This window comes from Oreochromis niloticus, unplaced genomic scaffold, assembly GCF_001858045.2.
Source record: "Oreochromis niloticus isolate F11D_XX unplaced genomic scaffold, O_niloticus_UMD_NMBU tig00000792_pilon, whole genome shotgun sequence".
NCBI classification, from domain to species: domain Eukaryota; kingdom Metazoa; phylum Chordata; class Actinopteri; order Cichliformes; family Cichlidae; genus Oreochromis; species Oreochromis niloticus.
The window spans coordinates 2,097-29,666 of NW_020327250.1; the positions used below are offsets into that span (position 1 = coordinate 2,097).

At 40.3% G+C, this 27,570-nt stretch overlaps 1 protein-coding gene across 2 annotated transcripts; it reads right to left on the reverse strand.

The window, feature by feature from the left end:
* Window positions 1–489: 489 nt before the first annotated feature.
* LOC109200992 (sacsin-like) lies at window positions 490–26,898 on the reverse strand. Of its 2 annotated transcripts, XM_019356570.2 has the most exons (9): window positions 26,487–26,898; window positions 25,759–25,846; window positions 20,822–20,867; window positions 20,092–20,179; window positions 14,614–14,725; window positions 14,248–14,394; window positions 12,740–14,162; window positions 12,467–12,555; window positions 490–12,354 (listed from the first exon to the last, which is right to left on the reverse strand). In XM_019356570.2, the coding sequence occupies exons 3-9, from the start codon at window positions 20,848–20,850 to the stop codon at window positions 1,397–1,399; spliced, it is 12,846 nt and encodes a 4,281-aa protein (XP_019212115.1). In that variant the 5' UTR covers window positions 20,851–20,867; window positions 25,759–25,846; window positions 26,487–26,898; the 3' UTR covers window positions 490–1,396. The 2 variants fall into 2 exon arrangements, with proteins under 2 accessions (XP_019212115.1, XP_025760118.1); XM_025904333.1 differs by lacking the exon at window positions 20,092–20,179 and having other exon boundaries at window positions 26,487–26,896.
* Between the last annotated feature and the right edge of the window lie 672 nt (window positions 26,899–27,570).

Below are 27,570 nucleotides of genomic sequence, written 5' to 3' on the forward strand. Positions count from 1 at the left end.
CTCTAGTAACAGTATAATTTTAGCACTCACAAATCCGACAGTGAGTGGTTCCCGTTACTCATCCAGTTGGAGGAAGCACTGGTTGAAGTGTTTGTGTATTTATTGATTTCTTTTAAGTAATTGTGTATTTTATATATATTATTGTTTCATATCTTTATAATTTTTATTAAGGCTTAAATGTTATGGGGTTTTTTACACTATGGCCATAAAGTTTTGCAGCTTTTATGCAAAGACATGTGTGATATAATGACACTTGAAAACTATTGTTCATAAGCTCTTTGTGATCACATTTGCTATTCTCTGCTCAGATCCCTGACGGTGTGCCTGATGTAAAAGGAAATCTGTCAAAACATATGGACTTACTGCATGTCCTCTCAAACATAGAATTGGACCTCTGGGGGCACAATCCCCACAATTTATAAAAGATAAAAGAAGTGGTAAATCTTTGCTGTAACATTCAGTGAAATCACATCATAAACACACACACTGTCATTATTTAGTAAGTACGCTTTATTTCTCAAAAGTCTTGGGTACATGATTATTAAAAAGAGAAAGTAAAATTTCAAAAGTAACTATAGAAGTATTAGAAAGACTGGGAATCAGTTTACAAAGGTGTTTGAAATATGAGATTGCTGTTTCATCATTTCATTTTATAAGTAAAATTGAATACAAATTTAAAAAGTTTCCATTAAATTCTTTTGTATTTTTATTTCCTGAACAAAACTACTACATTAAAAACCCTCAAATGCGAAATACTGCATTAAATATTTTGTTTCATCTCAATGCTAAAAAAAACTTTGCAAAAACAAACTTTTATTGGAAATTCATACGGTATTGTTTTGGTCCTCAGTATCATAAATCATTTAAATTTAACAATACATACTTGGGTCACAGTAGTAGAACTTGCTTAAAACATAGGAAAATATCTATAGATGAAGTAGTTAAACTGTGCTCTGAGAAGTAGTCACAACTGTTTAAAACATAGAAACCTTGACATTTTTCATTTCATGACAGTGTTACAGTGAATATGTTGATCTCCAGCAGATGGTTCAGTGATTCTGCTGCAACTCAAAGATGTCAACAAACTTAATCAAGAAGAATATTTGATTTTTTGTTTTCAGAACAAAACCATACATTGAATATCTCAAAGTCAGGAAAGCTGAAGTAAATATTTCTAAATGTATATAAAAACACTCTAGTGAGTAAATAGCATTGACAAAAATAAAAAACATTTTTCATTTAATGTTTTCTGTGATTATTACTGTGAAAAATTAGACAACTTGAAATGATATTGGTTGTGATGCTAAATAATATTTCAGCTTTAGATTGCTGATATCATCCGTTTAACATGTCAAAACACAGTCACACTAATTGACAGTCCATCTGTCTTGAGTCCTTAATTCACATATGCTTCTATTTTATTAAGGAGCTCAGATGCCTTGTTCAGTGCCAGCATTTCATTCTCTGATCTGAATTGTCCGTTCGGTATGTGGGGATATGGATGGCAGTTGGGATATTGAGTCCTTTTGGGATCCACCCCGAGTGTCTGCAGGTTTTTCACAATCTCAGGCAGATCTCTCAGTTGGGGGCTGTAGCAGGAAACTTGTGCAGCAGTGGCTGAAATTGAGCTGCTGTTGGGGTGTTGTCCATTTTTTTTATAGCATGCTGCTATGAGAGACTTTTCCACTGCTTGATGGACCTTAAACAGACACCACTCTGTGCTCCCTCCACCAGTGTCTTTGTGAGCTGCATTGAGATCGCAGCGAGCCTGTCTACACCAGCGTCTGGCCTCTTCTCTGTCTGGCCTTGGGACATTTTCATTGTGGGTCCAGAAGTTGTAGGAATGGAAACCTCTATAACCTCTAGAGAACCTCTCTCGACTATTTCTGTGATACCTGGCCTCCTGATTCCACTGTTGATAGAAGCCTCTGAAATTTGTATTTCTGCTTGAAAAGGTCAAGCCTGCAGCTTTGGGTTTGCTGAGCTCATCAATTCGATTCTGTAAATATTTGAATGCCTCACTGGCGAGAGACTGGCAATACGGATTTTTGTCAGGGTGCCACCTAAGGTACAGTCTCTTGATGGCTTTGTGCCTCTCCTCCTCAGGAAGCTTCCAGATCTCTGCCAAACATTTATCAATTTCCCTTTTAGCTTCCTCAACAGAGGCCGGTAAGGAATTTATTGATGATTCAGAAGAATGTGGCCCAGCTCCTGCCAGTGGTTCCAGCTCCATGCAAGTGTTTTCTTCTGGTTTTAGCATCTTCTTCTGTGGTTCTGGCTCCATGCATTTCCTCCTTTCTGTTTTTACCTTCTTTTCTCGTTTAAACTGAAACAGATCAACACAGCTGACTTCAATGGGCTCATCTTCTCCTACTTCTACTTTGTATCTCCATGAATATCGTCCATTGTGACCAGGCAGTTCTTCATCAATAACTGTATAAATGTACTTGTCATCAATGCTGTAGCCAACATATTCCCCCTCTTCAAAGTTGTTGAGGACATTCATGTCCAAACAATCATGCCATTCTCCTGGAATCTCTGTCCCAGGGGCTGCTGGACTAAAAGAGGAACTTTCAGTTTCAGCACTGTCACGGATCTGATTTTTAGCCAGAGTTTTCCGAACATCTTGCAGATTGTCACACATGAGGAGTTGTCCCAGCACTGGAAGGTGAACCGATGCAATTCTGTTTCCTAAAAGACCATTAATCTCCTTTGTCAGTGTCATGATGACTTCATTTACTACTTTGAGAGCCATGTCATCATTGTGCTTTAAGTAAAAGGTGCACCCTTGTTGCCCTCGTTCCACAGATACATCAGTTTCTTCATCAGTTTTGGGAAGTGGCTGTTTATCGAGCCAGAGAGCTGTTTCCAAAGTTCTGCAGCACAAAATTTGTATACTGCCAAAAGTCTGCTCACACATTTTAGTGGCATCTTCTTGTGTTATTTTGCCTTGAGAATTCTCTCTAATAAGACAAATTAATCCATATTTAAAGGCTCCTGAGGAGAGATGTTTATCAAACCATCCACTAAATTCACAGCCAGTCCCAAGTTCACAAAGCTGCATCTTTGATTCCACAACTCTTTCCTCTGTGAACTCAGACAGCATCTTTGGCTGAAATTTCTGAGGCAGCAGTTGCAACAGCTGATGATGCTCATACTTGTCGTTGCCCAAATGACATTTACCGAGTTTCTCAAGCAGCAGGAACTTGTTCTCCAGTGCTTCTTCCAACCTTTTGGTCTCAAACACTGTGTCGTTGTAGCAGAGTGTGGATGATGGGTATAATTTACCATCTACTGCAGGAAGATACAGAGTCTCCACATATTCAAGAAGCTTCTGGTTTCCGTGAGTTTTGATTAACTTAAACAACTGCTCAACAGCTCGTTTCACAGTTCTCAGCTGGTTCGAATGTAGTTTCTGTTTATCACAGGAATCAGTGTAAACTGCTGCCAAAACATTACAATATTGCTCTGCAGTAGCTTTGTTCTTCACACCAATTTTCCGAAAGAACGGTGCATACATTGCATCTTTTGGAGTAATCTTGTACAGATATGGTCTGAAGTCCAGATCATCGGAGAGTGACAGACACACGTCATCAACCGTCACAAGTTTTGTGTCTTTTTCAACCAACACAACAGGAAGACCAGCCAGCTGGTTTCCTTCAAATCTTTTTGCTTGCAGGTAAGCGTAGGAACTTCTGAACACTTCAGCTCGTGTTTTGATCAGCTGGTCAGTTTCACATGGTGACTGACAGATGTTTCTTATGTTACTGGTTACACAGTTTGGAGGTGGTTCTTCATGAGCTCCTGCATTTTTTATCATTTTCTGAAGACTTTGTGACATAATTGGCAGGTCTATAATTGGCATGGAGGTCCAAATCAAATCTTGATGCTCAGGATTTTTGTCAGTCAACGAGCCTCTAATTTTAACAGTAGTTCCTTCAGCAGCAAATGGTCGGTGGTAGTTGGACAGTTCTTTTCGAATCAATACTGGAAAAATGAATTCGATGTCAGCAATGCTTTCCAGCAACCTTTCCTCGTCGTCTTTGGAATCACATGCTTTATACAAGGCTTCCCTGAAAAGTAATGATGATTTCATTTTCAGGTCTTCAATTCTCCCTTTTCCTTTTGCTTCTGATTCCAGCTGGTACGCAAAATTTATTATCTCATCGTTTGACACAACATGCTTCATTCCAAATTCTCTGACCAGCTGCTTTGCTTTTTCTGTTGTGTAGTCTTCTCCGTCACAAAGCTCAGTCCAAAATATCTCAGGAACAAATCTCTCCTGGGGCAACATTCGTTTGTACAGCTCCACACTTTCATCAAAGTAGTATGATGCAGGCTCCAGTCTACCTTGAGAACTACGAATCAGTTTCACCGTCTTCAGTGAGGAGATGATAGTTTCCCTTTCCTTCAAAGAGTAATGTAGTGACAGCAACAGCTTGAGGCTGTGAAGAATCTGTGTCTCTGTGAGTTGGTGTACAGCAGGCAGAATGAACTTCATGAAATACTGCAAATCATCCAGGATCTGAATGTTGAGTGTTTCTGACAGCATGTAGTTCTCGGAGTTGTACTTGAGAAAAATGCTGTTGCTGTTGGGCAGGTTGAACAAATCTGGAAATCTCACTGAATAAGAGTTGTTGAGAACATAAACCTTTTTAGGTCCATCAATCCTCACTCGTTCACCATGTGTTGTTTTAAATATTGGTAAGGATTTAAGTTTCCTCACATACTCTTGATTGTCTTTGGACTTGGATAATCCCGATTGCAGGAACATCTGAAACTCCTTCATATCATCATTTGAAAGGTGGGAAAACTCTGGGTGATTAATGTTGTACACTTGATCCAACACTGAGCTTTGATCATCTACATTAAGAAGTTCATGATGTAGACATGAATATACCTGTCGGCCCATCTCAGAGAAGAAAACATGATCAGACGTCATAAAACCAAGTTTAAAGAGGATGCCTGATATGGCTTTGTATTTCTGTGAGGCAAACACAACACTTGACATGTGTTTCATTGTTTGCAGCAAGTGCTTGTTCTTCAACCTTGGACACACAACAGGTAAAATGTAGCAGTCGCTAAAGGTTTTCCTCACATCACTTAGTGTCAGACTGGACTCGTCACCTCTAGATGTTGGTGCTTTAATTTCACTCATTATGAACCTCCAAAGTGATTTCAGCCACTTCAACATTTTCTCATTTGGGACATGAAGACCACTGTGTGGATCAACATAGCAGTTCTCAAGAAGAAGCTGAATTAATGTTTTCAGATATTTCTCTGAGCAGGGCAATGTCATTTTTTGGATGAGTTTTAAACTTTGAAGAAGTTCAATGTGGTCTTTGTTTGTCTGATAGTCTGCAAATTTGTTCTCGTAGTGAAAGAAGAGATTTTCATATACTGATATCAACTTGGGTGACTGGGAGTTGAAAACTGTCAATACTTTATCTCTTGTGAGAAGAAGCGGAAGCCCATCAAGTAAATTTGAATTGTCCTGGGTGACCTTTTCTGAGGTGAAATCTTTTAAACAAAAACTCAAGAGCTCCGAACATCTTTCCTCATCTTTGATCAAAGTAGCACTTATGGGTAAAGGCAAATCCTCATCTGTTTGGGTTGGATCATTGAGAGGTTTTGCTCGTAGAAAAGTCTGCACAGTGGAGGGACTGACCTCTTTCACTTCAACCCCAGCATCTGTGAAACTTTTCCAAATCCTCTGCATGTTTGTGGAATAAGGAATCAGCTTCATTTCAAGATCTTCCAAAATGTTGTTCAGATTGAAATTTCCCAAGGTTGTCAGATAAGGTGACTTAATAGAGTCTGTTTCGCTGACATTACACCAGTAAATTGAGTATTCTTTAATCTTTCTATCTGCAATTTTCCATGTTGAGCTCTTCATCACAGGGATTACATCAAGGCCTTTTCCTTTCAATGATCTGTATACTCCATGTATCATTTCATGCCAGTCTGAGCAAACATCTTTGGACACAGTTGGCCAAAAACACAAGTATTCTGTACTGAAACATGAGTCAGTACTTGCAACTGAAACTTTCTTAACTGCAATGCTGCACCTAATATAATGCAGGAGATCTGCATAAAGTGGAGCAATGACATTCTGTTTCAAAATCTCATTCCAGTTTGATTTCTTACTCTTCCCATCTTCTTTCCAAAGGCTTCTCCTGGCAGAATCAACCTCAAAGTTTCCATTGACATGTACTGGCAGTCCAGTTTTCCCTGGCAAAGGAAGTGAACAAAAGGCTTCTCCTTTAAAATCCATGACGCTGGATCCTTTTGTGTTCACACGTGCAGCTAATGATGCTTGAGGAAGTTTGTCTGATAGTTTTAATTCAAAGCTGTCTTTGAAGGAGCCAAACTGTTCTGCAACAATCCACTTACTTTGTCTTTTATCTGAGGTGGAAATCACAGTTTCATAGAAAGTCTTGTGCGGTGATGCTGTTTTGTCTGATTTCAGTGCATTTTGTAGATGTTTTACAAAAGCATCTTTCTCGTCCCGACTTCTTTGTGGCAGATTTTTTTCAACCTCAAAGATGGTTTTAAGTTCTTGTGAATCTTTATTGATTTCATGGACTTTGATTTTGCAGATGTTTTTCAGAAAGAGAATTAGTCCTTCAGGATCTTCAGACAGGGCAGAGCACAGTTCTTTCATGTCGCGGTCAGTGACTCCTTGCTGTGATATTTTGGAGGTGTTTGCATTTGTACCCATCCTCAGAGGTAATCTGAACATGGTGCCCTCTTTAAGAGAGAATTTGTCTGGAAGAAAGGATTTGTAGACATCTACGTACATTTCTTTGAAAGTGTCAGCTAGTTTATAGCCAATGCCATATCGTTGGTTATTTGAATGATTTTCAATGTATTTTTGATTGGGGTCAGAAATGCAAAGTACTTCATCTCCTGTAAGGATCGAAGGACAGTCAGTCAGATGGTAAACAGAGTTGAATCCAACTCCGTACTTCCCTATCTTCCCTGGGGTGTTGTGCTTTCCTCCCTCTCCCAGCTGTTGAATTCCCTTAATGTCAGCATCTGAAAGCACTTTGTTGTTGAACACACAAAGTGCTGGACCCTGAAGATTGTTCCATTTCTCCCCAAATGTTTTTTCTTTTCCATGTTGTCTTTTGTCCCAGATGAAGTGAATTTCTGTTGCTTCTGCATCATCAGCATTTTGGATGAGCTCTTTAAGGATATCCTTCTTTGATGGATAGGCTGAAATTATGTTTTTAATACGAACAGTCAGGTGTTCCTGCTGTTCAAAGTCAAAAGCTAATGGTGACATGTCATCAAATGTGTGGGTTTCCAGAGAATGATGCCTTGTTGTTTTGATTCCAATGTGGCGAGCCATAGCTCGTGGGATATTCTCGTGACATAATGTGACACCTGAAGTGATTGGCATCCACGGGCTGTCATTGTAAAATAGCTCACTAGCAAACTGCAAAACTCCATGCTCATTGGGTATGAGACAGTCATGCATGATTTTGACTTCGGCCTCAAAAATCCCTTTGTTTAAAATTGTGAAGACAACTGAGAGATCACTCTTTGGTAGGGGCTGGTTTCCATGTTGAGCTTGTAATTCCTGCAACACAGTTAGAAGCTGAGTGGCTGTGAATTGTTTTTCAACACCTATACATGTCCAGAGGTTCCTGAAGCTTGTGAAGGCAGCTGGAAGTACGTGGAGATAGGGCTTTGCTTCAAATTGCCCGTTCTCAGCTACACGATCAACATTCACAAATGTATCGCCAATGAGGATGAATGGAAATGAACTTGCTTGTTGTGAAATGTAAGTGGTATTTCCAGAGTCACAGATCCACTGATCCAGACACTTATAGCACTCAAATGCTATTTTGTAAAGCATGGCTCTCTCAATGGAGTGTGCTTGTTTGCTTCCTTCATGAAGCTGCTGGAGCACCACCTCTGGCTTCGGAGTGCTGTTCACGCCCAAGATCTGTAGGACTGGATCACTGTGGTGTATTTTCAAATTACTATTATCCAGCACTGGTTGTGTCATGTTAACAAGAAGGGAGCATTTGTCACTAAAAACATCAGTGGGCCTTTTAAGTGTTACATTTCCTTCCATTTTTGCATCACCAGGTGAATATGCTGGAAGAAATGCAGTTGTCCTGAGTGTTTTCCAGTGGTGAGAGTCTTTATCATAAATGTGATTCTTCATCAGTTCAAATAGAAACTTCAAGTCGACAAATGCTTTCTTTTTGTCAATGCTCAGGGTTTTATCAATTGTGCCTGCTTTCTCTGTGATATCTTCCAATGGGAGATGATCATTTGCCATACCGAGTTCCAACAAACGCTGAATCCTTTTTGGAGATCTGAAGTCATTTTCGGATCCATCAAGCAAGCGTCCCTCTTTTGGTTCAAACAGACAGGCCACTTTCCCTGATGGATTCACAAGTTTCCTGACCTGTTGGAGCTGTCCACCCTTTGTGGGTATGCATGGATGGCAGAGCAGCAGACTGTCAATTTCTTTGATATGAAGGTCAATAGCATGCAGCACAAGGGTATCTCTACTCTTCGAGTCCATTGTAGTTAGGTTACTGAACACTGCTTCTCTGTAGAACTTCTCCCAGTTCCATGTCCTGTTTTGTAAAACCTTTTCTAGGCCAGCCTGTTTGAAGCTATTTCTCAGCCACAGTGGAAGAGGAACAACATGGTTGGGTCCTTTTGCATATTTCTGGCAAACTTGCACTGCAAGGTCACCAATCTTTTTATCATTTTCAATGCTCTCATGTAGAAATATGGCATTGTTCATTGAGAACCATTGTTCTCCATCACTAAAGAGCTCTGGACCAACAGAGTCATCAACAATGGTTGAGTAAAGTGCATCCACTAAAGGCTTGAAAGTTTCAGTCACTTTCTCTCTCTCAGGCCAAAAGGTGTGATAACAGTAACTCACCAGCTGCTTATCTTCTGACATTTTCTTTAGTGCCTTGAGTACAGTAACATATGCTGTCACTACTGGATCCTGAAGGAGAGCTTTGTTCCAGTCATTTTTCACTCCAGTTTCCCACAGAGCTTTTCGGTTGCTTGTCACCGCAAATGTGCCATTTACATTGACAGGAAGACCTGTGTGAATGGGAAGAGGAAGGAAGCAAAAGGCCTGTCCAACAAGATCTGTTTGTAATGTGGTGAATTTTCCAGTTTCCGGATCATTTTGCAAAGGCACAGCAATCCCTCCAATGGGCAAAGAGAAACTGGCTTGCTTGTTTTTGTGAAGGGCCATTTTCAAGGACTCATCTGTCCCAAAGCAGTTGTACAGGAGCCAGAACTGAAGTTTAGTTTCATTAGACTGCTGACTGGATATTTGGATAATTCTGACTGTGCAAGATTCAATTAGTCCTTTGGATTTACCATCAAGTTTCATCAGTGATTTCTCAGCATGACGTTGCTTGGACACACTGCTGTCATCAGGAATCTCCATTGCACTCACAGTGGTTTTGGACACAGAGAAGATGGTCTCTGTTTCATTATCTCTTGGTGGAGTTGATCCATTGTGGGGGATATTTTGGAGGGATAATGTAATGATGTTCTTTAAAAAAAGCAGATGGGTTTGTGAATTCTTAGAAAAGAGATGTTGAAAATCAAGGATATTGTGTTTTTGATACACTTTTGGGTTTATTTCTGATTTGACAGCCTCTTCTTCACTTCGGAAAGGTAGTTTGATCAGAGTGCCTGGATAGGGTTCAGGAGGACTTTTTCGGGTAAAATTACAGTCAAAAATGTTTTCATATGATCCAAACTGACCAGGAAAACAATGAAAGAGTCGCTGTTGAGAGAGATCGAGCTTGATTCCAGGATTTGATTTATGTTTGATATGTTTTGTGAGATGAGTAACATTTGGATCAAGTATGAGAAGACTGTTGCCACTAAGGATGGAGGGGACATCTGTCACATGATACACAGTGTTGAATCCAAGTCCAAACTTTCCAATTTTTTCTGCTTTGTTTTCCTTTGAGGCTGAGCCAACTCTGACAATATTTTTCCAATCCTCTGCTGTAAACTGCTCATTATTGAAAGCCCAAAGACAAGGTCCCTGACAAAGAGCCATGTCAGGGTCAATCAGGCTTTCAGGGGCATCTCTGTGTACTCTGAAATCCACCAAGAACTTGCAAACATTTGCCCCAGCATCCTCTGCATTCTGGATGAGCTCTTTGAAGATGTCACTGTCTTCATCGTACTCTTTAAGAATGTTTTTTATCCTCATTGTTATTGGTTCAGATTGTCCACACTGCTCTATTCCTATCTCCTCTGGATCAAGGATGTGGGTACTGAGAAAATGAATTTCCAGCCATTCAGCCGCTGCTTTTGGGATTTCCTCATGTATGACATAAATTTCCTCTTCTCTGCAGTTTAGTTCTTTCAGTCCATTTTTGCTTACATCACAGAAAAGAGCTGTTGATCGTGGTTTAAGGGTAAATTTTCCTCCCTCAGCAGTAACTGGCACTGGGATGTCATCCTGAACTGTCTTCTTCTCTTTCCAGAGCCAGTTGAGAATTTCTATTGACACTTTAACCTCTGAGGAACTTGCAAATGGCACTTGTCTTGCTTCAATTGTTTGCTGGATGGAGTACAGAATGCCCAAAATGTCTTCACTGGAAAGTACTTTTCTCAGGCCAAACCTCTGGAACAATGTTCTGTATGTCAAAAATTCACTTGGTACCTTCCCAATGTAAGAACTCAGATCTAGATTATTTGGGTATTCAAGAACCAGATCCTGGGGTGCAACAAACTGGTTGTGAGTCCATAGCCAGCATGTCTCCTTGCTCATCATTGTAACAAATACAGAGACATTGTCTTGCATGTGTTTGTAAATGCTGTGCAGCTGTCTTTTGAAGTCTACATCTGTGTCAGGATTAGCCATTTCCAGTGCTTTTGATTTCAAGACTGTCAGATTCTCAATCACTTTTTCAGGTGGTGGTAGGTCTTTGAGACCAAGTCTGTTGCTAACTCTGTCACTGAGCTTCCCTGTTAGAGGCATTACATGTCCAACAATGTCCTTATACACAGAATGTCTTATTTCTTTTGGGCAAAACAAACAATACTTCTGAGATTTATCACTGAATTGTTTCTCACTTCCAGGTTGTTCACATGGGATCCATTTAAGCATTTTGAGGCAATGAATTTGTTTGTGAGAAAACTTTGACAGTAGATCATTACTTTCCAACATTTCCAACAGAACCTGAGCTCTTCTTAGAGCCTCAGTTTGTGAGTTCATGTATAGTTTGTCAGTCAGCGTGGCAGCATGCACCAAATGTTCAGGTGAGACATCTATTTCTTTATTCAGTAATCCGATTTCTGTTAAGCTTTCCAGCGTCTGCAGTGAATGAGTGTATGAAGGCGGTGGAAAGAAGTCTGACTCAAAGATGACTTTAAAAGTCTGAATTCTTGGATCAAAAAAGTCAGAGGCCTTTTTCAGCTGTCCATTCACCTCAATGAAGCTCAAGTCCTTACAGCTACATTTCAGGGATTCGTTTTGTGAGAAAAGCACCTTACCATGCTGTAAAACCCAAGTCATTGTTTTTTTAGTTTCGTCACTGCTACAAGCGCCTTTCCTTATGCTGTCAACAAGAACATTGGCTGCTTCAGCGGTGTCCAAGAGATGAACTTTGAGCAGCTGTAACAGTCTGCGGTCAGTCTCAGTAGAACACTGGATTATGGAATCAGGCATAGGGAGCTCTGTTGGTACTGTTAGGCCTGAGATCAGAAGCACAGCTTGTTTTGATTGAGCTGCAACACTGAATCCTTTCATGGTTTGAAACAAAGGCAACTTCAAGAGAAAATCTTTCTCTGTTTTTGAGAGAGAATCCAGATAAGAAAGATAATCTTTCAGTTCATTGCGTGCTGTGTGAGAGGCAGATGTGAGTTCTGTGATAAGATGCTGGAAATCTAAATTCATCAGGACCTTCAAAACACTCCTTGGAGATGGGCACAGCACATACGAGTCAAGGTCTTCATGCTTGAGCCACTCATTTCCTCTCACCACTGTCCCACCAACTTTGTTCACCAGCTGAGCTATTCCGTCTGGCAAATTCAGCTGTTTACTTTTCTGAAAGATCAGGGTTGCGCTCTGCTGTAGTTTTGCTACTGATACAGTCTGACTGCCAGACAGAGGACTAACTGGTATTAGAGGTATGCCAGTGAAAGGACTTAACTCGTTAAAATGACTGTTGAGAAACCTCCAGAATTCTTGGAACCAGTCTAAAGGTGGATGCTGACTGTTGTTGTTGTCCCATGTAACAAGGTTCTTCCCTGTCTGTTTCCAGTCTGGTGGCAAATATCGTCTTGCATATTCAGCCACATGGGATGCATCAATGTTGGTGATCTTGAAGAAATCTGAAGAGCAGATCAAAAAGATTTGTTTTTAAAAGATAAGAATAAATGTGTGTGCTAAAATGTGTAGCTGTGTACAAATGACTCTGTATTGTTTAAAATTACTTTGACTTACTTCTTCTGGCCAGTTCTTTCAGATGGGCACTGCAGGCTGGAGTCAGATCATGTGGGATGAAGAAGGGTTTACAGAATGGCAGCAAGACTCTATAAAAAAGTGTAATGGATTCTGTCGATCAAACTGTTAAGAGTTCATTCAGTATAGAAATATTCCTGAACCTTCCAAATATTCAGTTACAATCAATATGTGAATAACACATAAAAATGGCAACTTTAGTCATAATGAATATAACATTTATTTTAAATATTGATAGATGTATGGAAATCCTACCTTGGAAATTCATGGCTGTCAATCAAAGCAGTGTCTTCCTCTTTGTATGTGAAATATCTGAAAGAGCCATCACTGAGTGGAAGGAGGTGAAGACCCTCAAGTTCTTTGTATTGTTCATCACCCAAAATGTACTCCAAAAGACTGAGTTTGTCATCTTTGGTGATGTTATCCACACCGGTCCTGTGGAGAATGTCCCTGAGGAATGCTGGAGTCACATGTTTTAGGGTAGTAGGGTTTGGGTAGGCCTCATTTATAGCCTTTGCAACACTAGCTGGTAAAGTGACAAGATTTTCTCCACATGACACTAAAGTCCTTTTAATGGCAGACAATATGTTGGTGCTTGTTGGGCCATTGCAGGGGAAAACAGCTTCTGATGGAGAGATAAACTGTCTTTCATCTTTAGCAAGAGAGAGGATGGCCACGTTCTGTCTGAATAAGTGATGAAAAACATCCAGAGTGAGAGCATGCCATTTTTCTTTGTGTTGTATCTGAGTGAGATCTGGCCACAGATTGTACACAGAGTAAACAGGGAGGATAGAGTTTTGGGCAAGTTTAATGGCATCTTGAATGATCTTGATGTATGCTTGTGGAAACACCTTCTTCATCAGCATTTCATTCCACAATGCATGTTCATCATGTCTCTGGTCTTCCTCTTGCCATTTGATGTGTCTTCTATTGTCTGTGAGGCCAAAGCATGCATTGACATAAACTGGGAGTCCTGTCTTATTGGATTCATTGTTTGGAAGGGGGAGAAAGCAGCTCAGTCTGCTCTGGCTACAGTCTCTCTTCTCACCACAGGGGAATGCCAGGTCAACTTGAGGTAAAAAGCTCAACTTCTTTGTAAGCAAATCGAGATCTTCTGCAACGCCCTCTTTCATGGTACATGTTGTCAGAAGCCACTTTGTCTCTTTTTGGTCTTCTGAACTCACAGTTATAACTTTGAACCTTGTTAGACCCTCAGTCTCTTCCGACTCCAAAACACCATCTGTGGGGACTGAGGATTTCACTTCAAGTCTGGTGTTAACAGCTCCATCTTCACTAATATGTAACAAGGACACGGAGGTGACATTTTTCAAGAAGAGGAGGCTCAAATCTGCATCTGCAATGAAGCTATCAAAAAGCTCAACCACTTTATCTGAGTCATACAGATTATCAGAAATTTCTGATGCTTCATTGCGTAAAGGAAATCTAAAAATTGTCCCACTGAAGTGCTGATCCTCCATGACAACTTTTGACCATCCATGTTCACATACAAGTGAGACTATATCTCTAAATGGTTGAAACTGATCACTCATATTCAGCAGAACTTCTTGGTCTTCAGCATCATCCAAAGACCACTGAAATCCTCCATTTCTCTCTCCAAATACTTTTTCTTGGGGATCCATCATGCCAAGATGGCCTGAACTGAATATACTTGGCACATCTATGAACAAAGTAAAGATATGCTACTGTCAATTGTTTATTTAAAAAAAACTCTTATCAAGTGTGATAATTATACATAGTTTCACCTGTTATGTGGTAAACAGAGTTGAAGCCGATTCCAAACCTCCCGACTTTGTTTGGGTCGTCACGCTTGACACTCCTTCCAGCCATCTGAATTCCTCCCCAGTCGTCCTCAGTGAATGCGGCATTGTTGTAGGCATAGAGAGCAGGACCTTCGTAAAAATAAAACATTCTCATGGCTTGGTGATAATACATAAAAAAAGAAAAAGAAAGACTGAAAAAAAGACTGACACCCCCCCACAAAACAATCTATTTTCCTTATTGTCTATTTTTTTTCTTTTTAACAGTTTTTTCATGTAAAAAGTAAAAGAAACGTTAGAAATATATGGTTTTGAAAAAAGGTTGTTTATTTATTGTTATTCAATAAATACCTTGATATTTTCCCAGTTCTTCAGTCCAAAGGCTCTCAGTCCCATAGCTTCGCTCATCATGGATGAAAACCACTTTTGTGGCTTGAGCATCATCTGCATTTTGAATCAGTTCCTGGTTGACCAACAAAACCAACCATTAACAGAAGACAGCCAATGGAAGCTAGTAGAGCTGCAAAAATTCATCAAGTAATTTAATTCTAAAAAACATTCTCGACACAAATTCTTCTATGCTGTGTTTAACGCACAGCTCTGTAGCGCGCTCATTTGTCAAACAACGTAAATGCTAGCTTTTCAAAAATACAGGTCCTTCTCAAAAAATTAGCATATTGTGATAAAGTTCACTATTTCCTGTAATGTACTGATAAACATTAGACTTTCATATGTTTTAGATTCATTACACACAACTGAAGTAGTTCCAGCCTTTCATTGTTTTAATATTGATGATTTTGGCATACATAACTCATGAAAACCCAAAATTCCTATCTCAAAAAATTAGCATATCATGAAAAGGTTCACTAAACGAGCTATTAACCTAACCATCTGAATCACGAATTAACTCTAAACACCTGCAAAAGATTCCTGAGGGTTTTAAAAAGTCCCAGCCTGGTTCATTACTTAAAACCGCAATCATGGGTAAGACTGCCGACCTTACTGCTGTCCAGAAGGCCATCATTGACACCCTCAAGCAAGAGGGTAAGACACAGAAAGAAATTTCTGAATGAATAGGCTGTTCCCAGAGTGCTGTATCAAGGCACCTCAGTGGGAAGTCTGTGGGAAGGAAAAAGCGTGGCAGAAAACGCTGCACAACGAGAAGAGGTGACCGGACCCTGAGGAAGATTGTGGAGAAGAACCGATTACAGACCTTGGGGGACCTGCGGAAGAAGTGGACTGAGTCTGGAGTAGAAACATCCAGAGCCACCGTGTACAGGCGTGTGCAGGAAATGGGCTACAGGTGCCGCATTCCCCAGGTCAAGCCACTTTTGAACCAGAAACAGCGGCAGAAGCGCCTGACCTGGGCTACAGAGAAGCAGCACTGGACTGTTGCTCAGTGGTCCAAAGTACTTTTTTCGGATGAAAGCAACTTTTGCATGTCATTCGGAAATCAAGGTGCCAGAGTCTGGAGGAAGACTGGGGAGAGGGAAATGCCAAAATGCCTGAAGTCCAGTGTCAAGTACCCACAGTCAGTGATGGTCTGGGGTGCCATGTCAGCTGCCGGTGTTGGTCCAGTGTGTTTTAAGGGCAGGGTCAATGCAGCTAGCTATCAGGAGATTTTGGAGCACTTTGTGCTTCCATCTGCTGAAAAACTTTATGGAGATGAAGATTTCATTTTTCAGCACGACCTGGCACCTGCTCACAGTGCCAAAACCACTGGTAAATGGTTTACTGACCATGGTATTACTGTGCTCAATTGGCCTGCCAGCTCTCCTGACCTGAACCCCATAGAGAATCTGTGGGATATTGTGAAGAGAAAGTTGGGAGACACAAGACCCAACACTCTGGATGAGCTTAAGGCTGCTATCGAAGCATCCTGGGCCTCCATAACACCTCAGCAGTGCCACAGGCTGATTGCCTCCATGCCACGCCGCATTGAAGCAGTCATTTCTGCAAAAGGATTCCTGACCAAGTATTGAGTGCATAACTGAACATGATTATTTGAAGGTTGATTTTTTTTGTATTAAAAACACTTTTCTTTTATTGGTCGGATGAAATATGCTAATTTTTTGAGATAGGAATTTTGGGTTTTCATGAGTTATGTATGCCAAAATCATCAATATTAAAACAATGAAAGGCTTGAACTACTTCAGTTGTGTGTAATGAATCTAAAATATATGAAAGTCTAATGTTTATCAGTACAATACAGGAAATAATGAACTTTATCACAATATGCTAATTTTTTTAGAAGGACCTGTACTGATAACACAATAGCAGCAGTGATACTGATGCTGGTACAGTTTAATGTGTAGCCAGAGTCTGTTTACACAGAGCAAAGAGTCAGAGCCGTTAGTGAGAACGGTGAGGTCAGGATGAGTGAAAGAAAACGCTTTTCTAGCGTCCAAAACAGCAGGGCTGTTCCTGTAATTACCATTAAAACCTTTACTGGAAAAAAGCTCCTGGGAGTTTAGTCTGACAGCAGACTGGTAAAATCATCATTTAATTTCATAAAAGCGATACCTTCAGCAAACAGGGGTGAGGCTAAAGGGGGAGATAGGGTGTACCTGACCTGAGGGTTTTTAAACTTACCTTTTAATAATGTCAGAAAATCTTCCAACAAGACAGAGTAAAGGTACATTTTTATTCCTTAGTTTAGTTTGTGATTGAGATTTGAGATTTTTATATATCTTTTGCATTTAAGAAACTGTTTTCTTTAAAAGCTAAAATTTCAATATAGATTTTATTTTATTTATTTTGTTACAGATCTTGTATGCAGTTAAACTTTAAAACATTGCAGTATGTAAAATGGAAACCAATGTACTGCTGGTTCTTTCCCTTTTGATTATTTATTGTCAAGAGAATATTGTATATATGTGATCAGCTGCATGAAATGTAACCTTTCATTATTTGTCATTAAGCAGATTTCTACATGACTTTTTACCTAATAACTTTTGACATGAACTTTTCTGTGATAAACAACTTACAGCTTCCTCTTTCTCTTCTGGACCAACAGACTTAGAAAAGGGGAACCTCAGCTCTGAGTTCTGAGAATAACTTTGTTATCTTTACAGACACACACACACACACACACATACAGACACAGAAAAGTATAAATAAAAAACGCAAACAGAGATGAGACGCAGATCCTGCGTTTCATGGCTGCCCTCGTGAGTTAAAGAAAATCTGCAGTGTTTGTGTGTTTTCTAACTCAGGTGTCTCAGCTGAACAAAGAAGGGCAGGGTGATTTAAAGAAATCCCCTGTCATTTATTATTGCTCATTAATAAGACAAAAGTATTTCCTATCAATTACTCGAATAATCAATTGAATAATCGATAGATTACTTGATCCCTAAAATAATTGATAGCCGCACCCCTACAAGCAATTTTGCCTTACTTTAGCAGGAAAGGTGATGTGAACAATGGTTTTGTTCCAAGAAGTGTCCCATCTCTCCTGTGAACCAGCATACCAAACCCTGAAAGCGACTCGTTTAAATGGGATCTAGCCCTGCTTTAATTAGCCATTTAGGTTTCCTACTGTAACATCAAAATGTGTACAATGAAAAGATCCGTTTCAGTTTCTACTGTTAACATTTATTTGCTTCATCCATTTGCACATTGTTAATCAACTTTTTAATTATAATTCTTTGCTCGCCAACATACAATGAAAAACAAAAATCTTTTAAGCTTTATGACATAATTATTATTTGTGTCAGTTTAACTCAGCGGAAATACTGAAAACTAAACAGCTGTGGTTGAAAGTTTACATACTCTCATCATGGTCGTGAATGCCATGGTAATTTGGGACTTTCCTGATTTCTTTGAACTGTTCTTTTTCCTCGGTGGAATAATTGTACAGCATATACTTTGAATTATTTAAAAAACAAGAATTGGATGCACAAGGTTGAATTTATTTTAGATTTTCTCTAATCCACAGAAGGACAAAATATAATATATATATATATTATATACATACAGTCACTTAAATCTTTTAAGTGCTACTGAAGGTTCTACAGTGTCTTTTACAATGCCAAGGCCTATTAAATTATTATCATCATTATTAAATCATGATCTCCTACAACTGAAAGTTTACAGGATTTACATTTATTTCTTACAGACCTTGGTCTGTAAGAAGACCCAAAGACCCATTTTTGCCTCGCCCTGGACTTAGAGGGTGCCAACCAAGAAAAAAGCCCCTGCTCCAAAATTGGCACCTTCTGCTCAACTAAAATTTGCAGCTTCCCACAAGGACAAGCCAAATACGTTCAGGAGAAAAGTTTTATTGTCAGACAAAACAAAGATTCTGGTATTTGGCCACAATGAAAAGCAGTGAAGGTGAGTCTTTCAAACCTAAGAACAGTGTGCCAGTTTGTCAACCATGATGGTGAGAGCATCATGCTTTGGGGCTGTTTTGCTGTGGTACTGGTACATTACACAAAGGGGATGGAATATTGAAAATTGACTACTTTAAAAATTCTTCAACTTTACGTCCAATCAACAGTCAGACAGTTGAAATTTAAACACAATTGAGTGTTCTAACATGACAATGATCCTAAACGCACAACAAAACCGGTTTTGAGATGGATAAAGAAGGCTAACTTAATGTATATCTCTGACCCTGTGGTGGATTAGGGAAAGTCCAAAATAAATCCAAACCTGTGCATACAATTCTTAGTTTTCAATAAAATCACTGAAAGTCCAAAATTATCATGACATTCATGCCCCTGTGTATATAAACTTCTGAACACAACTGTATACTATTAGTGTTGAATTGTACTGTATTATATTTTCACATTTTCTTCCAACATTAAAGCACACAAAAAAGGCAACTCAGTACGGTCAAATGCAGAAGAACACTAATGTACATGGTGCTTATGTGGTGCAAGTGGTGCAAAACCTCAGAAAAAAACAGAATTATAGTAATGCTTGCAGTCAACTTGCAGTTTACATCCATGTTCCCAATAATCCACTAATTTGATCCCTATCCAAGTCAAGTATCTAGGATAGAGAATATTGTTTGCGGTACAGATCTTGAAGCTCAAAAAACATGTTACATGTGCTCACGTTTGACTTGTAAAGTTGATTCCACACACAGGTTTATAGCTATGATAGCCAAAAGAGTTTTAAATATATTTGTTACTACAAAGAAACTGCATCCAAGCAGCAAAAAAGATCAAATAGTCACACAATTTTCACAAGGTACACATCTAGGATTAGTGTTGCAGTATTAAACAATGGCCAGAAGAGTGTTTTTTTAAATATCATGTTACTGTAAACCAGAAATTTGACCCTTTGGATATAAAATATCATCATTTCCTAAAACGCATCCATTTGTGTGAAATTTGGTCAAAATTAGTTTATGAGTTCTTCACACTATGAAAGTTGGACAGAACCACGGCGATATTAGTCACTGAAGTCTGTTATGAGGCCACAATCTTCGTGTTTTTTTGCTGTCATTATCTTGTTATTTTTTTTGGAAACTGGGTGTACAATGGTGTATCTTACTGTGAAAACAGTGTTTTTTAATAACAAGGAGTTAGCCCGTTAGCACAGACTAGATAACCCTCCTTTGTGACAGTTTAAATGATCAGATTATGATTTATTTAAAAATGATTTACAAAATGGACTTAATGGTTTTTTATCAGCAAGGTACAAAATGCCAAAATGAGTAACTGAGACCATTTATTCATTAGGAAAGCATTTACTGATCAGAGCCAAGGGACAGTTTCGAAACCGGATTTCTAAAGGACTGAAAATCCTTTTGCAATCCCATGAAGTACTTTAAGAAGTAACTGATAAAATGGGCTTTTGGCAAAACATTACACCAACCTTCAAAATTTGTCCGCCATCTGGATATCGACGTAGAATATCTTTCAAGTAGTCAATGAAGGGCGGTGCTGTGGCCCCAAAAGAAGTCCTATAAAAAAGCAACAGTATCAGCAGAGAAATTAAAAAGCACTGAGTTTGAATTTAAATTAAACCAAAGTGAGTCCTCCTGATACACTGATTATAGGAAAGAGCTAATATTAAACAAGCTTGTGTATTTTACTTGTATTCTTAGCCATAAAGTTCTCAACTTTCAATCAGATAACAGCTTGTGATGAAATCAGAAAATACTTTATGGGACAATAAATTTAAAAGGGGCAGGTACTTGATGTAATTTGGATGATAAAACGTTGAATACGAACTTTGCATTTAGTATGTAATTGTAGGGAACTGGTTACAAATGTTTGAACTCATTCATGGAAATGACTGAAGATGTGCACTCAAAGACTAATAAAACATTTCATATAGTGATTCAAATAATTACACACTGAGCAGTAATTCAATTCAATAAATAATTTGACCTACAAGTAAAATGAAAAAAATCACATTAGCGCCAAAAATATTAATATGCATCAGCACTTCCTACAGTACTATAGAGCCACATATTTTTTGCGTACAGTACTTCCTACAGAAGTACTGTTCTGTAGGATGTGCATAACAGTATTTCCTATTGTTTTATATACAGTAGGAAGAACTGTATACATTACATTAAAGGAAAAGCAAAGCAACTCACCGAGCTTTCTTCTTTGCTTTCAGACTCATTGTTCCAGGGTTGGTTCCTGTAAGAAATTCAAGGTATTGTGACACACTGGAAAGCAGAACAAAGTCATACAACATATCCTCCTGAGAACCAGCCTATTCGTTTATGTCCTCTGTAATAGACATTTGTTTTTTGGTCTATATCTTTTGACTTATTTGAGATATCCCACTAAGTCCTGATGTACTAAATAGAGGATATTCTGGGCTTTCCATTGATATCTCATGTGTTTGGGTGGCCTCTATTACCCCCAAAGAGGAAGGAAATATACACTATCGCTGAATAGCGGCCAACTTCCTCTTAATCAGTTTGAATTTAAAAAATCAAATATCAGCTACCTACACGCTGCATTGTTTTTAGATACAATGCAATGCTATGCAAACTAAACTATGAAGAGCCACACTTTGTACATACAGGGAGTGCAGAATTATTAGGCAAGTTGTATTTTTGAGGAATAATTTTATTATTGAACAACAACCATGTTCTCAATGAACCCAAAAAACTCATTAATATCAAAGCTGAATGTTTTTGGAAGTAGTTTTTAGTTTGTTTTTAGTTTTAGCTCTTTTAGGGGGATATCTGTGTGTGCAGGTGACTATTACTGTGCATAATTATTAGGCAACTTAACAAAAAACAAATATATACCCATTTCAATTATTTATTTTTACCAGTGAAACCAATATAACATCTCCACATTCACAAATATACATTTCTGACATTCAAAAACAAAACAAAAACAAATCAGCGACCAATATAGCCACCTTTCTTTGCAAGGACACTCAAAAGCCTGCCATCCATGGATTCTGTCAGTGTTTTGATCTGTTCACCATCAACATTGCGTGTAGCAGCAACCACAGCCTCCCAGACACTGTTCAGAGAGGTGTACTGTTTTTTTTTTGTTTGTTTTTTTTTTGTCTGTCCCATTTGGTTCTTTAGCCGTCAGAATTGTTGTCTGAAGACCAACAAGGATACCAAATGGATTTATTTTGCCAAATGGATCATCATGGCATTGCCGTATTGGTCCATTTGATCAAACTTTGTTGTTATTATTTATTTTATTTTCAGTTGTTACAGATGGGACAGACATGACTGGGGGATAGGAAAGGGAGAAAGAAAGAGAGGAAGGAAAAGAAAAACAGAAGGGAAAAGGGACAGTGAGAAAGGGCACTTACAAAGACAAAGAGAAAAAAAAATCTCCTGGATCACCTGTTGAGAGAAAAAGAAGAGAAGACAAGCAAAAAAAACCAAACAAAAACAAAGCAACATACTAAACACAACACCATCACGTTAATCTAGCTAAGTGTGAACAGCAGTAAATACTAAATATTGAAAGTTGTTGTGCAGCACGCAGGACAGACAGCGCACAATGTGCTTTGAAGTAGCAGCTAAGAAAGGTGTAGTTTATGTCTACGAACAGTGAACACCCGTGTGCACACCTGTGTGGATCAACGTGCTTGTATACAAAAGGTTTCCCCATGTAACGGTCTGCTAGAGGGTGTGGAGGCCCATAGCCCCGTTCCCCAGGGCATGAAGCAGGCATGGAGGAGATCCAGGCTCCAGACATCCAGAGGCCCCAGAGTGCGAGAGCCCAAGGAGTACCACCGGAGGGGCATCCGTGCCACCTTCCTGGGAAGGGCTGAGGAGATCCCCAGACGAGGGGGTCACCCAGTAGCCACGGAGCAGAAGCCAGAGGGGGCTGCACTGGCGTGCCCGCCGGCTCTGCCGGCAGCCAGCGGTGCCAGAGTGAACCGAGTTGCAGGCCCCGAGGCCGGAGGCCCGAGGGCCCCTTTGCCCCGGAAGAGGCCTGACTGAGCGACAGGCACCAGGCCCCGCCAAGTAGCCACCGGGAGTGAGCTGCTGCATACCTGAGCGCCCAGCCCCGGACACCAAGAACCACCAATGCACCAACCCCTGAGGGCATCAGTTACCAGCAGGGAGTGTGGTGAGGGGAGATAGGCCTCCACACTTGGAGGGCCTGGGAGTACCCAGGGAGGTGGAGTCTAAGACCCGACCTGACATATAGACACAGACAAACAGGCACACACAGACATAAACATGCTTTCCCACCCTCATGCACACATATACAAACACTCAGCACTCACCCAACGTAGGGATAGACATACATAGACATGTACACACAATCATACTCCCCAAACATACTCTATGCCCCGGGTCCAGGTACCCTCGCCCCAGAGGGGGAAACGGCACCCAGACCCAAGAGATGTCACCCTTTCCCCCGGGGTGGAGGCAAGCAGACCGCCCCAGGCTCCGCAGCAGCAGGGAGGTCAATCGGACGGCCAACACCTCCTCCCAGCCCCCCGCCCCGATGGCTAGTAGAGAACGGGGGTGTGTGAAGACCCCATACCTCCCTCCTCCCGCTCATGTGTAGTGTTGCTGCGTGTTGTTCTAAAGTGCATTTAAAATATGGGAGGGCATGGTGCTGCTGCCAGAGAGCAGCAGGTGTTAGCACGGCCCCTCCTGAGAACCCTCAATGTCTACATGGATTTAAAATTGAGAGGTGGGCACCGGCGCCAGAGGTAGGGTTGAATACACAGACCGTCCTCTGGACACCGTTAACGTGGTCACCCTCAAGGCCCTATATATATATGTGTGTGTGTGTGTTATGAGAGTGTGAATAATGTGGATGTCTAAGTTGTGAAATAAAATTGAGGCACAGGTGGCCAGAAGGGGACAGAGGGGGGGGAATGCCTCCCCTGCACCCTGGTGACACACCCGCACCCCAAGGCCCTACCTGTGTGGGTGGGTGTGGTGGAGCGGGAAGAGGGAGGCAGCCGGGGATGGGGAGGAAAAGAAGGGAGGGGCAAGATGCCCCTCCTCAGGGCCAGCTCCCCGGCTGACCCCAGTAGGCACCCCCGTCCTCTAGTACCCACCAAGGCAAGGGAGCCCAGGCCCATCCAGACCGGGGCCTATGGCAGCAGCACCGCTAAGCCCCACAGGACCTGGGGAAGCCCACCCCACCCCACTGCAGAGGAAACTATACCCACCCCAACATTCAATCATCTCCAGACTACACAAGACAACAGACACCCAGGTTAGGTTTATTCTCCACCTCTCCTGTGTCTCTCCCCCACCTGCAGAGTGGACTTCTGCAAGGATGGAACAACCTCCCTGCCAGTTGAAGAGCCCCCAGTTAGGCCGATGCACCAGAGGCCCCCTGCGCCAGGGCTGAGCCCCCGTGCACCCACCCGCCCACAACCTCGGCGACACACCGACGAGGACCGAAGCCCCCAAGGCCCAGCCAGAGCCCCATCACAGAGACGAAGCACCCCGAACCCCAAGCCCCCCCGCCTGCCCCGGATCCACTCAGGGGCAGCCAGGCCACCAGGCCAGTAACCTACGTCCGCCAGTACAGACCATCCCCCAGCCCTGCTGCACGCAGCCACGAGGAGAACACCCTCTAAGAGCGACCAGAGCCACTAACCAGGTTATGACCACAAGCCCCGGGTTGAGCCCTCCAGGGATAACGTCTCTAGGGGTTCTCCTGGCGCCCTAAGCCCATCCCAACCTCCACATCAACCACAATAGCGAAGGCAGGACCAAACCATGACCCCCCACCCCCACTAGGTGATGAAGCCGATCAAAGGAGCCCAAAGGGATTGATCAAATGTGGTGGCAGAGACTGTATCAAGACTAATGTGATCTATTAGATGGTTTTTATATTGATTAGAATTAAGATTATTTTTATTTTTCCAGTTAAGGAGGACCGTTTTCTTGGCAATGCATAGGGCTGTGCATACAATTCTTAGTTTTCAAAGAAATCACTATAAGTCCAAAATTATCATGACATTCATGCCCCTGTGTATGTAAACTTCTGAACACAACTGTATATTATTAGTGTTGAATTGTACTGTATTATATTTTCTTCCAACATTAAAGCACACAAAAAAGGCAACTCAGTACGGTCAAATGCAGAAGAACACTAATGTACATGGTGCTTATGTGGTGCAAGTGGTGCAAAACCTCAGAAAAAAACAGAATTATAGTAATGCTTGCAGTCAACTTGCAGTTTACATCCATGTTCCCAATAATCCACTAATTTGATCCCTATCCAAGTCAAGTATCTGGGATAGAGAATGTTGTTTGCGGTACAGATCTTGAAGCTCAAAAAACATGTTACATGTGCTCATGTTCGACTTGTAAAGTTGATTCCACACACAGGTTTATAGCTATGATAGCCAAAAGAGTTTTAAATATATTTGTTACTACAAAGAAACTGCATCCAAGCAGCAAAAAAGATCAAATAGTCACACAATTTTCACAAGGTACACATCTAGGATTAGTGTTGCAGTATTAAACAATGGCCAGAAGAGTGTTTTTTTAAATATCATGTTACTGTAAACCAGAAATTTGACCCTTTGGATATAAAATATCATCATTTCCTAAAACGTATCCATTTGTGTGAAATTTGGTCAAAATTAGTTTATGAGTTCTTCACACTATGAAAGTTGGACAGAACCACGGTGATATTAGTCACTGAAGTCTGTTATGAGGCCACAATCTTCGTGTTTTTTTGCTGTCATTATCTTGTTATTTTTTTTGGAAATTGGGTGTACAATGGTGTATCTTACTGTGAAAACAGTGTTTTTTAATAACAAGGAGTTAGCCCGTTAGCACAGACTAGATAACCCTCCTTTGTGACAGTTTAAATGATCAGATTATGATTTATTTAAAAATGATTTACAAAATGGACTTAATGGTTTTTTATCAGCAAGGTACAAAATGCCAAAATGAGTAACTGAGACCATTTATTCATTAGGAAAGCATTTACTGATCAGAGCCAAGGGACAGTTTCGAAACCGGATTTCTAAAGGACTGAAAATCCTTTTGCAACCCCATGAAGTACTTTAAGAAGTAACTGATAAAATGGGCTTTTGGCAAAACATTACACCAACCTTCAAAATTTGTCCGCCATCTGGATATCGACGTAGAATATCTTTCAAGTAGTCAATGAAGGGCGGTGCTGTGGCCCTGAAAGAAGTCCTATAAAAAGCAACAGTATCAGCAGAGAAATTAAAAAGCACTGAGTTTGAATTTAAATTAAACCAAAGTGAGTCCTCCTGATACACTGATTATAGGAAAGAGCTAATATTAAACAAGCTTGTGTATTTTACTCGTATTCTTAGCCATAAAGTTCTCAACTTTCAATCAGATAACAGCTTGTGATGAAATCAGAAAATACTTTATGGGACAATAAATTTAAAAGGGGCAGGTACTTGATGTAATTTGGATGATAAAACGTTGAATACGAACTTTGCATTTAGTATGTAATTGTAGGGAACTGGTTACAAATGTTTGAACTCATTCATGGAAATGACTGAAGATGTGCACTCAAAGACTAATAAAAACATTTCATATAGTGATTCAAATAATTACACACTGAGCAGTAATTCAATTCAATAAATAATTTGACCTACAAGTAAAATGAAAAAATCACATTAGCGCCAAAAATATTAATATGCATCAGCACTTCCTACAGTACTATAGAGCCACATATTTTTTGCGTACAGTACTTCCTACAGAAGTACTGTTCTGTAGGATGTGCATAACAGTATTTCCTATTGTTTTATATACAGTAGGAAGAACTGTATACATTACATAAAGGAAAAGCAAAGCAACTCACCGAGCTTTCTTCTTTGCTTTCAGACTCATTGTTCCAGGGTGGGTTCCTGTAAGAAATTCAAGGTATTGTGACACACTGGAAAGCAGAACAAAGTCATACAACATATCCTCCTGAGAACCAGCCTATTCGTTTATGTCCTCTGTAATAGACATTTGTTTTTTGGTCTATATCTTTTGACTTATTTGAGATATCCCACTAAGTCCTGATGTACTAAATAGAGGACATTCTAGGCTTTCCATTGATATCTCATGTGTTTGGGTGGCCTCTATTACCCCCAAAGAGGAAGGAAATATACACTATCGCTGAATAGCAGCCAACTTCCTGTTAATCAGCTTGAATTCAAAAAATCAAATATCAGCTACCTACACACGCTGCACTGTTTTTAGATACAATGCAATGCTATGCAAACTAAACTATGAAGAGCCACACTTTGTACATACAGGGAGTGCAGAATTATTAGGCAAGTTGTATTTTTGAGGAATAATTTTATTATTGAACAACAACCATGTTCTCAGTGAACCCAAAAAACTCATTAATATCAAAGCTGAATGTTTTTGGAAGTAGTTTTTAATTTGTTTTTAGTTTTAGCTATTTTAGGGGGATATCTGTGTGTGCAGGTGACTATTACTGTGCATAATTATTAGGCAACTTAACAAAAAACAGATATATACCCATTTCAATTATTTATTTTTACCAGTGAAACCAATATAACATCTCCACATTCACAAATATACATTTCTGACATTCAAAAACAAAACAAAAACAAATCAGCGACCAATATAGCCACCTTTCTTTGCAAGGACACTCAAAAGCCTGCCATCCATGGATTCTGTCAGTGTTTTGATCTGTTCACCATCAACATTGCGTGTAGCAGCAACCACAGCCTCCCAGACACTGTTCAGAGAGGTGTACTGTTTTCCCTCCTTGTAAATCTCACATTTGATGATGGACCACAGGTTCTCAATGGGGTTCAGATCAGGTGAACAAGGAGGCCATGTCATTAGTTTTTCTTCTTCTATACCCTTTCTTGCCAGCCACGCTGTGGAGTACTTGGACGCGTGTGATGGAGCATTGTCCTGCATGA